General features: G+C 38.1%; 1 protein-coding gene across 1 annotated transcript in view; it reads right to left on the reverse strand.

The window, feature by feature from the left end:
- TM9SF2 (transmembrane 9 superfamily member 2) overlaps positions 1-12,757 on the reverse strand; it is a 72,462-nt gene that overhangs the window by 18,397 nt on the left and 41,308 nt on the right. The window contains exons 6-10 of the mRNA XM_011993795.1: positions 11,700-11,824; positions 10,016-10,127; positions 8,813-8,892; positions 7,933-8,041; positions 1,732-1,864 (exon numbers count right to left, since the gene is read on the reverse strand). Coding sequence (XP_011849185.1) covers positions 1,732-1,864; positions 7,933-8,041; positions 8,813-8,892; positions 10,016-10,127; positions 11,700-11,824 — 559 coding nt within the window. The remainder of the gene's footprint in view (positions 1-1,731; positions 1,865-7,932; positions 8,042-8,812; positions 8,893-10,015; positions 10,128-11,699; positions 11,825-12,757) is intronic.

The raw sequence follows: 12,757 nt of genomic DNA on the forward strand, positions 1-12,757 counted from the left end.
GGTGAAACCCTGTCTCTACTAAAAATACAAAAATCAGCAGGTGTGGTGGCAAGTGCCTATAATCCCAGCTACTCAGAGGCTGAGGCAGGAGAATTGCTTGAACCAGGGAGGCGGAGATTGCAGTGAGCCAAGATCGTGCCACTGCACTCCAGCCTGGTGACAGAGCGAGGTTCTGTCTCAAAAAAAAAAAAAAAAAAAAGAAAGAAAGCGGAAGTTTATCTTCAAGTATTCATTCTGCTCTAAGTCTAGTTTGGCTCTCTGTCATCCAGTGACTTCACCCCACCCTCTGTCCAAACCTTTTTTATGACCTTTTCCTGACCTATCCTCTTTAGAATGACTTACTTCTTTTTAGTATGACATAGTTACAAATTCTAGCTCTACCTATCAAAGTTGTATCTCCTTAAGTTGTTAGATTAAAAAAAGAGATGTTCTAGTCAGTCTTCAAATTAAGCCTGAAGGTGTGAGTCAGTGGTTCCCAAACTTATTCAGTGCCAGACATTTGGAAATGATACTGCTCTTTGCAAAGCATTTATATAAATAATTTTATCATAAAAATTTGGAAAACCTTTACTAACAAAACCCACTATAGTATTATGTATTTAATATGTAACCAAACATAAAAAATAAACGTTTACTAAAAAATTATTAAAGGTTTATGAATTCTCCCAGTATATTCATTTGTTGCTATTTATCAGTAGTAGGCATTAATAAAGTAAAATACATTAAAAAAGGTAAAATTTAGAAAATTCTATTCATAAACATTTTTTCTCTTCCAATTAAGAAAACCGGAAGACAGTGGAAACTACACAGAGGTAGTTTCAGAACAACCCCTGGGGCTATCAATACCTCTAAGGAACATCTATTTAAAAAAAAAAAAAAAAGAGGATTGTCCTAGTTGGCAAAAATTTAAATACAATTTCTGAAGTTGCTGAGGTAGCTCAAAAATACTCTTTTTATGGAGGAAGGAAGGTCTTTTCTACACACTCGCTTTCTCTACAGAAGGAGATCCTGCTTCCTAAATCCTCTCCAGGTGAGAAGGGTCTACACAGTGCTTCCTTCCCCATCCCCTCTTTTCCCACCCTCCTCCTTTTGTAGAAACCAAGAATATCCTGGAACCCTAACCAGACTGTGCCTGCCCACGATGGCTGGGTAAAAGAGACCCTAAATGGTCCTGGTTCTGGGCTGTTTAGACTCAGATGCTGATGGTCTTAAGGACCTGTTCATCTCCAGTCCAGTGCTTTCCTGACAAAGGTTTGGTCTAGGAAGAGCTGAAGGGAGAAACCAAGAGTCAGTCTTTGGGTGCAGCTAACCCTGCCCCAAGTCACTTAGATTTTGAGAACCTAAAGGACTCTCAGAAATAATCTGGCTTACCTACCCACTTAGAAAACCTGTGGGTTTTTTTTTTCTTTTTCTTTTTTTTTTTTTGAGATGGAGTCTTGCACTGTCACCCGGGCTGGAGTGCAGTGGCGCAATCTCAGTTCACTGCAACCTCCGCCTCCCAAGTTCAAGCGACTCTCCTGCCTCAGCCCCTCACGTAGCTGGGATTACAGGCGCCTGCCACCATGCCCAGCTAATTTTTTTTGTATTTTTAGTAGAGACGGGGTTTCACTATATTGGCCAGGGTGGTCTCGAACTCCTGACCTTGTCATCCACCCGCCTTGGCCTCCCAAAGTGCTGGGGTTACAGGCATGAACTACGCACCCGGCCAGAAAAACTTCAGTTAACACTTACATAGAGTCACAAAGGTCATAATTAAAATCTGTGTCCCAGATCCTAGAAAGACTGATAGCAGCATCCCTTTTCTTGGAGGACGGAATATATCACCATGAACAAGTTTCCAGCCAAATTCTTCCTGGGCATCTTCCTAAAAGGGGAATGAAATCAGTTCAATTGTCTTATGGTACCAACAAGATAACTATAGACAGTTTGTTCACTGTTGAATATGCTGTTACAGAAAAAAGGTTTTTTAAAACTTATTTTTAAAATGTTGGTATCTATTTCAATTTTGAAGAATACAGGTTGACTCATGGAGCTTAATATGGCTTTGCTGAACTTATATGTCAGTTTCTTGAATTTTTGACATTAAGGTCTACAAATATACTTATTGAGAAACTTTACAAAGACAATGTGTTTGCTACCTAGTTCTACTCTAAGTCAAGCTTTGTGATCTGACTTGACGATTTTTAGTCACATTCTATCCTCTTCATCCTACTCTTAATAATCTCCACAATAAGAAAATGGCATTAGCTCTCATATTCTAGCTACTTTGCTAACACAGTAAGCATGGCTGTAAACATATTAATAAGTGTGTCACCAGCCCAAACTGCAGCCCTGATCTCCAGACACATACACAAGTACCTACTCAACAGCTTCACTTGGTTGTTTAATATACATCTTGAACAGAATTATCCACAACTGAACAGATTCTCGATTCTCTTTCCCCCATCTAAATCTGCTCTTCCTGTAGACTCCTTCAGTAGATTAAAACTCCAACCTTCCAGCTGCTTAGTCCCCCAGACCCTGGAGTCATCCATGATTCTTCCCTTCTTTCCCTACCTTGCACACAACCTTTTAACAAAAGCCATGGTTCTACCACCAAAATATATCCACAGGATGCCACCACCCTACTGGTTCAAGTCATCCCATCTTATCTGACTACTGATTATACGCTAAACCTGTCTGTTCCTGTGCTTGCCACCATTCAGTTGATCCTCAATACAGCAGCCAGAGGGACCATTCTGGTGGTTTGAACCAGAAACCTGGGGTCATTCACTGACTTTTCTTCAGCTTCTACACTCTCCACTGCCAGCCAGTCAATCAGCTCCACTCTATCTCCCAAACATCCTCCATATTTATCTGTCCACTCACCTCCTTCCTCCCTGCCACCATCCTCGGTCTCTGGGAATTCTGTAACAGCCTCCTGACTGGTCTTTAAACCTCCAATTTTGCCCTGCACTGGATGATTCTCAACATAATATTCAAAGTAATTTTCTTAAAACACACATCTGGCCATGTCACTGCAATTTAAAATTATTCAACAGCTTCTCAATGACCTTCAAACTGTACAGCTTACAAGACCACTGGAATCTGGCCCTTGCTTGCTTGTTCAGCTTCCTCTGTCAACATTCCTCAAGGGTAATCGGCATCCCTCCTCGATTCCCCATTCAAACGACTATCTTTCCAAGCAGTAGACAATGCTATTACTAATATATTAAATTTACATTTTTTAAAGTAACTATAAATCAGCTGAAATTTGAAATGTGGAAAATTATACAGAGGCATTAATCCTGCTTTTAAAATGTCGAGGCCAGGTGCTGTGGCTCATGCCTAGATTATAATCCCAGCACTTTGGAAGGCCAGGGCAGGTGGATCATTTGAGGTCAGGAGTTTGAGATCAGCCTCCTGGCCAACATGATGAAACTCTGTCTCTATTAAAAATACAAAAACCAGCTGGGCGATAGTGGCGCGTGCCTGTAATCCCAGCTGCTCAGAAGGTTGAGGCAGGAGAATCGCTTGAGCCTGGGAGACGGAGGTTGCAGTGAACCAAGACTGCACCACTGCACCCCAGTCTCGATGATAGAGTGAGACCCTGTCTCAAAAAAAAAAAGAAAATAAAATATAAATAAATAAATAAAATGTCTAACTTTTAAGGCAAGAGTAAAAATCTAAATATTTTCCTCCCCTTGGTACAAAATACTTTCCTACACTTGGGAATTAGACTCCACTTGGTCATTTACAAGGAATGTACATGCAGGCGCTAAGTGAATTAAAACTATATCTGGGATTGGCTTCAAAAAACCTGGTGGGCATAAGTGGAATTCCATAGATGGAAACAAGATTGAACCTGAGTTGATTAAGTGTTGGACTAGGGTGTGGGTACACTAATCTCCTTACTTTTGAGAATGTCTATTTAAAAAGTAGGGGAGGAAAAGTACATGCATCTCTTCTTTTAGGTGGGGTAGTATTAAGAGGGGCCATTTTCTGATCACTTTTTATTAAGTAGGCACTAAAAATATCAAAAGGTGTAACTGAAAACTAAGTTTCCCCCAGGGAGCAAGGCCCCCTGTTCTGCCGCAAACCAATGGGACTAGGTTCTTGTTATTCTCGCAGTGATATTCTACCCATATATAAAAAAATGTATGAATAGATTTTTTTTTTTACAAAAATGGTTGCGTATTATACACATTTTTCCTATCTTGCTTTTTTAGTCTAACAACATCATGAAGGTGCGTCTCCTCTTTGTATATATGGTTACCTCATTCTTTTTGGTAATTATATAGTATTCTACTATATGGATGTTCTATAATTTCTAAAATTAGTCCCCTATTGACAGGTATTTGGGTTGTTTATATTCTTCTGCTATTTATAAAAAATCATATGCTTATTGTTAAAAAAATTAAATCTTCTGCATTCATTAATTTCTAGAAATGAAATTGTTGGGTCAATTTATATTATAAACTAAGACAGGTACTGTCAAATTGTTCTCCAAAGGTTATGTCTCTTTACATCCTCATACATTATGTATCAAAGTGCTCATGTCCTCAGTCCCCCAACACAGACTTACATCAAACATTTAAATTTCTGCCAACGTACCAGGTGAACAAACAATAATCACAGAGCAATAATTTCTTTTATGGCTTTTGTCTCTCTGTGATACTCATAAAATTCTACCGTTCTCTAAGATTTAAACATAACTTTCTATATGTTCTTCTAGTGTTTTATAGATTCATTTTCATGTAAATCATTATTTTAGGTAATAAAGTTAGAATTTACGTTTTTTCCCCCAGGTATCCACCCACTTTATCCCCAATACCATTCAGTAAAGCATCTGTTTTTCTCCTGTTGATATATATTTGTTAATCTCTACATTTAGACTCATTATACACAGAAAATGTTTACTTGGAATTTCTTTTTCACCAATCCTTCTAAATCTCCCTTTAGGATTCACTTCATTTATTTATTATTTGCTCAAGCTTTCTATAAATTCTTTCCATGAAGGTCAGCTTATTGTCAACTGTTTCTGTTCATCTGTAAAAGATAAACACCTCACCTTCATTCTTCTTTTTTTTTTTTTTTTTTTTTTTTGAGACAGGGTCTCTGTTGCCCAGGCTGGAGTGTAGTGGTGCAATCATAGCTCACTGTATCCTTGACCTCCTGAACCCAAGTGATCCTTCCATCTTAGTCTCACAAGTAGTTAGAACCACAGGCGTGAGCCACCATGCCCAGTGAATTTTTAATTTTTTAATTTGTTTTTGTAGAGATGGGGTCTCCCTATATTGCCCAGGCTGGTCTTGAACTCCTGTGCTCAAGTGATTCTCTCACCTTGGCCTCATCTTCATTTTTGAAAGATGACTTCTCTGTGTATACAATTCTATGTAAATAGGTAATTACTCTCGCCAATTTAATGATATTTAGTCTTGGGGTTTCCATTGTCAATCTAACTGTTTTTTCCTCTGTAGATGCTGAGTCTTTTTTCCCTTGAACTGACTCTAAGATATTCTCCTTTCTCTAAGGTTCTATAGTTTTGTCACAATTGATCTAGATGTGGATTTCTTTTTATTTATTTGCTTAGGATACACTGTGTTTCCTATATCTATGGATTTTTACTTTTCATCTATTCTGAGAAATTCTGAGCTGTTACTTTTTCATATATTTTATTTGCAATGAAGAGTTCCAGTATCTGGAATCTCTAGAGGTCTAAATCTGTCCTTTACTGTAAATTTTGTGAATTTCCAACTAGTAGCTCATATTTTATTGACCTTAAATTAGAAGAATCCTGTGAATCTAAATGTGGGACACTTTTTTTTTCCAGAGGTTTTCTACTTGATTCTGCCCAGAATCAGAGGCTCTCACTAACCTAGAACCAATTGGCCCCCCTTTCAGAATGCAGGCTTAATCCAGGAGCCTGAGGTTCAGCTCCTTGCAAATGACCCACCAGACAGCCTTCCAAACGGTTAAAGACTCGAAAACAACCCTGACCCACAGGGTCAGTGCACCTCTCAGGCGTGCAATGTTTCCTGCTCTGGCCTTGGCTCCTGGTTTTGGGCAGTGGGTTGGAGCAGGAGGAGTCCTTGAATACTTGTTCCCTATCATGAACCCAGCAATGCATCAGTAAGTCGTACATCAAGAAGTGACTCATTCATTCATTCATTCATTCAAGAAATATTCATTGAGCACCAACTATAAGCTTGGCTCTGTTTAAAACATCAGATACCACAGTGAGTGTAACAGAAAAATTCCTACTCTCAGGAGTACATGATCTCATTAGGAAGGCAGACAATAAACAAAATAAGTCAGGAAAGTACACTGTACATTAGACGGCAATAAGCGCTATACAGAAAAACAGGATGTATGGGTGTGTGCAGGACAGAATGTAACTTAAACGCGATGGCTGGGAGGGGCTCAATGGGAAGATCACATTTTGTAAAGATCGGAGGCAGGTAAGGGAACTACCCATGTAAATGAGGGGCAGACATTCTTAGCAGATAGAACAGTGAGCGTGAAGGCTCTGAGGTGGGAACCTGTGTCTGCCCAGTCTGAGGAACAGCAAGATAGCTGGCACAGGTGCAGCAGAGTGCTGAGGTAATGTGGGGCCTTACAGGCCACTGTAAAGCCTCTGACTCTTGCTCTGCGTGAAGAGAAGTCCCTGGAGGGCTGTGCTCAGGAGTGAAATGATCTGATTTCCGTTTGAGCAGTTTTACTCTGACTGCTGTGCTAAGAGATGGGAAGTAGGACAGGAGTGGAAGCAGGGTCACCAGCAGCCCGGTTCCACATGGCGACGCTGTGCAAATTAAGACAAAACTCCATTAACAGCAATTATTTGGAACAGCCAATTATGAGCAGAGTATTTTTAAATCACTTTAATATTTAATAAGACATAAAATCAATAAAAATCATAGGAAAGAGACTGTAGAGTACAAATGTTAAAAAGCTTATAAATATTCATATATATTTTCCCCAATAAGAATAGGTCAGAGAGGTTGGGGGAAAGGAGGCTGAAGAAGCTAGGGGAAGAGAATACATAAAAACCTGAGTTTTTTGCATTCATTCCAAATTACTGTGATTCTTGTGAAAATTCTTTTATTATGCTGCCATGAAATGAAGAGTAGAAAATGTGTAACATTGTGCAACTTAAAAAGTTTGAGATTAAAGAGGCTGGGACATGCAATTATTTTGAATATACCAAAAAGTTGAAATGATACAAATCTGTTAAAATTAACTTTAAAAAATTAAACCACCACACAAATAGAAGTTGCTTAGGAGTTATTCCATTCAACTTTGTGGTTTCACAAATGGGTATGTGTGAGGGATAGAGAAACCTTACAGAGTTGTAACTGCACCTACACCCCCCGCTGCACCAGTCCATTCCCACAGAGGAGGCTGTGAGCAGGTCCGTTCCCAAGGCTGTGCTGACTCCATTTCTAGAGGATCAATTCTTTTTTTTTTTTGAGACAGAGTCTCGCCCTGTCACCCAGGCTAGAGTACGATCTCTGCTCACTGCAGCCTCCGCCTCCCGGGTTCAAGCAATTCTCCTGCCTCAGCCTCCCGAGTAGTTGGGACTACAGGTACCCGCCATCATACCTGGCTAATTTTTGTGTTTTTAGTAGAGATGGGGTTTTGCCATGTTGGCCAGGCTGGTCTTGAACTCCTGACCTCAGGTGATCTGCCCACTTCAGCCTCCCAAAGTGCTGGGATTACAAGCGTGAGCCACTGCGCCCGGCCAAGAATATTAATTGTTAAGTATCGCTTTCTTATTTGAAAATGTGAATTCAAGATAACTTTTGAGAAGAATTTCTTTTTTGTTTCTGGGTTTTTTTTTTTTTGGTAGAAGAATGTTTTAAAAGCAGATTCTAAAGCTATTATTTTACCTTTTCGCAAAAAAACAATAAACAGTGTTGTGGGCACACTAAAGACTAAAATGTTTCCACTTACCGTAGAGTCCATCTGATTATATCTGGCAATATCTTTGTGCAGTGTCCGTAACATAATCATAGCTACCATTCCAGATAAGAAGAGGACAATGACCAGGGAATTCATAATGCTGTAGAAATAAGCACATTATGAGTAATCTGTAGCTTAATCTTAGGAACAGTAAAACTCTTTTAAAAAAAACTGTCTACTGAGTAACATTAAAGTAGTCTTAATCAAAATCAAAACGAAAGCTACCTAAAATCCAACAAATTCAATGAACTGTGTTCTTTCATGTTTCCCTCTAGTAGATAAATAACATTATATACTTATCATAATACCATTTCATAGTCTGTTTTGAACTAGAATTTTTTGGTACATGGTCAATATTATGAAATAACTACTGTGCCCAAATCACTGCCATAACAAAGGACTGGTTTGTGCCCTTAAGAAATTTACTGAAGAACAACTTTACTCAGTAAATTAGTGAGTGTCAAAAAGATCAGACAGCAATAGGAAAAGGAGGGTTATGGCAACATGAACAGCTTTCTAGATAAAAGTTTTGAATCATGTTTGAAGGGGATAATAATAAAGTCATAGCAACAGCAGCAGCTTCTGTTTCTGAACACTCTTAATGTGCCAGGCAATGTCCTCAAATGCTCTGTCCCATTATGTCCTTTAATCCTCACAACAATCCCATGAGGTGGGTATTTCTAGATAAAGAAACACACGCTGAGAAATTAAGGGACCTGCCGTGACTCACAATCAGTGGCTGAGAGCCAGGATTTGAACCCAAGGCCAGACTTTTGAATAAAGTAGAGAGGATTTGAGAGTAAATGAGATGTTCAAAGGGACAGAGGGTAGAAAAGTAGAAAGCAAAAGCAGGCTAACTCTGTACTCTTACCTAAACCACTGAATGTGGGTATGAGGCATAGACTCCAGAATATAGTCCCATCTAGATGCCCATCTGATCTTATCATCTTCCTAGAGGAGATTAAAAAATCTCTTTAAGTAAACATCTGCTGACAACACATTAAGAACAAAAAAAATCCCATTCAAAGCTTGCCCTTCCATTGAGTCAACAATTGCAATTTCTAAATTATCATAACTTTGGTTAGTCCTGAGATTCAGAGGGTTTCAGATTTACTAAAGTCTAGGGAAATGAGAGTAAGATTATGCAGCCAAAAAAAAAAAAAAGAATTCCTAGTAATACCCACTAAAAGTATTGCTTTAAATTATAACTAGATGTTTAGATGATTACATTTAGAGCTATATGTATTTTTTTTTAAGATAATAACGGAATGGAAAGGAATAATTATTCTTTCTTTATGCCAGGGGAAGCTAACTAGACCAGCCTTCCCAGGCACACTGAGCTCTTAGTATCTAGAAATGTATACTGTTTACTGTGCCAGGTTTGCAAAATGAAACATTATACGGGGATATTAAACATCACAACTATATTGGATTGCCAAAAGTTTTAAAAAATAGAGGTGGAACACTGCCTAAGTAAACCTGCATTTTAAGAAACTTCGTTAATAAAAATACTCCCTTCAATTTTCTAAGACAATTTCCCAATTGGAAACTCTTCATTTAAAGTTCATACTTAAATCCTGATTTTAAAAATGGTGAAAAAATAGAAGTAGAATACTAAGATTCCCATAAAAATGAATTTGCATTTTAAGAAACTTCGTTAATGAAAACATTCCCTTCAATTTTCTAAGACGATCTACCAATCGGAAGCTCTCCATTTAAAGTTCATATTTAAATCCTTTAAAGCATGGTGTTGATTTCCCAAAAGGTTTCTGAATATATCTCTGGCATTTCCATCCCGTCCTCCAGGCCTATTTTTGACTTTTGTCTTATATGTATCTCTTATGCTTAACACTAAATCAGGCTCAAGTCTCCAACTTCCTCTGTATTCTCATTTAAACTAAGACTTAGTTTCAAGAGTGATTATGTTGCTTGGTACACTGACAAACTATCCTAAAAATCAGCTCATTCATAGCTTCGTTATTTGACAAGCATAAACAGTAACATTTTAATTAGTTTAAGTAGTACAAATTTAAAATCAGTTTCAGAATTATACTAAAGATAACAACAGACTTACCTTGAAGCTAACAGAGTAAGTATAGGCAATTTTTATCTCCCCAGAAGCCTTGTTACTTATGTCCATGGGGGGCCCTGAGCAGTCTGGTTTATCTATATGGGTATGTTTGAAGCTGTGGGAAGAAACATTTTGGCAAGATGCTGATAAAGTACAATTTTTTTTAAATAAGGTAAAGAAAGGTTAGAGATTTTGTACGTATTTTAAAATGCTGCTGACAAAGGTGAAATTATTCATGTCATATTTAATAGCATAAATATCTACTTCATATAAATATGTGTACAAAATTATAAACATACTTTTGAAAACACTATACTTGAAGAGCATTTAAATAATCTTTTTAAATCTTTTTGGGGGGGACAGGGTCTTGCTCTCTTACCCAGGCCTGAGTGCGGTGGTGCCATCACAGTTCAATGCAGCCTCAAACTCCTGGGCTCAAGGGATCCTCCCACCTCAGTCTCCCACGTAGATGGGACTACAGGTGTGTGCCACCACACCCCATGCCCAGCTAATTTTTCATTTTTTGTAGAGACAAGGTCTTGCTATGTTGCCCAGGCTGGTCTTGAACTCCTGGGCTCAAGCAATCCTCCTGCCTTAGCCTCTCAAAGTGCTGGGATTACAGCATGAGCCACCATGCCTGGCCTTTTTTTTTTTTTTTTTTTTGAGACAAGGTCTTGCTGCTCTGTTTCCCAGGCTGGTGTGCAGTGGTGTGATCTCGGCTCATTGCAGCTTTAAACTCCTGGGTTCAAGTGATCCTCCTACTTCAGCCTCCTACAGGCATGGGCCACAGTGCCCAGCTAATTTTTTAATTTTCTGTAGAGACAGGGTCTCACTATGTTGCCCAGGCTGGTCTTGAACTCCTGGGCTCAAGTGATCCTCCCACTTCAGCCTCCTACATGCACAGGCCACCATGCCCAGCTAATTTATTTTCGGTAGAGACACGGTCTCACTGTGTTGCCTAGCCTGGTCTTAAACTCCTGGCCTCAAGTGATCCTCCTGCTTTGGCTTCCCCAAAGTGTTGAGATTACAGGTGTGAGCCACTGTGCCTGGCTAAATAATCTTATTAAAAAAATATATACTGACGGAGTTTAACTGCCATCTTATTATGGCATGTATTTCTTTACCACCAGTGCATAAGAAAAAGGTTAATTCAATGGCAGAAAAAGTAATGAAAAAAATGAAATACTTAAAAAAAAAATCTCATAAATAACTGATATGTACGTTTCTGATAAAAAATAACAAACAAGTTGAAGAGCTGTCTTTCAATGGCTAGTATTTCATACTGGCATCTAACACTGAATAGGGGCTTGAGAAATCACAGTACGTGTCCACTCATTTGGGCCTCTGACCAGAGGAGAGCTGCAGATATCTGAGGCAGTGTTCTTTCCACTATGAAGGGGAACACTGTCCCAACCACTCAACTTCTCCTTCCCCACTGACACGTGGAAAAGCTGTCAAAACCTCCTGATTGAAAACAAAACACAAAGGCACCTTGGCTTGACTGCTTGTCATGACAGGAAAAGAACTATTGGTACGGTTTCTCTGGACAACCCATAACTCAGTAACAAATCATGCCAAATCAATCCTGAAATGCCAGAATATTTAGGAGTAATTGGGCCCCAAATACTTATACTTTGGGTCTAAATTTCACTTATACTTGTTTACTTTTTATCATTAATATAATTACCTTTTTGGTTCAAGTTTAGCAGCCACTAATCTTGCTCCCATGGACCCAGTTTCAACAACATGATAGTATATTTTGATGTCAACATGGTTGAAGACGTAAAATGTATCTCTTTCATGGAATTCTGACTGCGGAAGAGAACTTAAAAGTTAAAGGTAGAAAACTACATAAGAGTCAAAACATAAAACTTTAAAATGGGCTACAACAAGAAAATTTAAGTTTGAATGGAATTTTAATCCTTTCATATTAACATGTTTCAATTTTATACTTAAACTCTTTTTAAGCCAAAAATTAATTGGGGAAGGTATCTGCTTCTTACAGTTTTTTTTAACAGAAAATTTAGTAAGTATCAATTCAAAAGAACACTAATCTAGTATTTTCTAGCCTTTCATTTAAAATGAAACAAAATAAAATTTAAAATATTCCGAGCACACTAAAGCGTATACATTTAAACACTTTTCCTGCCTGGAAGCTTGTAAGTTTGGACTAAACTCATAACCTAAATTACGCAAGTATCTCTGGTCTTTTGTGAGCGCACAACACAAAAGCCCTAACTGATATAATCAGTTTCATGATTAAGCTCATGCTAACTTCCACTGGATCTGATCCATTAAGAGATTTAAATCAGGTTGATCTGATTACACAAAATTTATTTTAACATATGTCCCCATCTAGTTCTAATTACCTTCTATAGTAATGTCTCTATTTGATTAATCTATTTTTAAATATAAAAGAATGGCCTCAAAGACAGATAGGTCTTAAAAAGGGTATAATATCTGACTTCTGCAATACAAATTTAGTTAACTTATAATGAAGTCTTTTTTGACACTCTACTATGTACATTTTGTAATATATAAGATTTATGAGAGTTAGAACAAAGTTCTAGACCTTACCATAGCACTTAACATACAACAGACACTCTCAGTAAACGCTGAACTGAATCTGAATTATTCCAATTCTAAGGCTCAACTTACACATTATTAATCTGCTGTAAGTTTAAGATTGAAGTAGTTGTACTTCAGAACATCTGAACTGTACTCATTAAACGAATATAACAATTT

This window comes from Mandrillus leucophaeus, unplaced genomic scaffold (genome assembly GCF_000951045.1).
Source record: "Mandrillus leucophaeus isolate KB7577 unplaced genomic scaffold, Mleu.le_1.0 Scaffold434, whole genome shotgun sequence".
NCBI lineage: Eukaryota > Metazoa > Chordata > Mammalia > Primates > Cercopithecidae > Mandrillus > Mandrillus leucophaeus.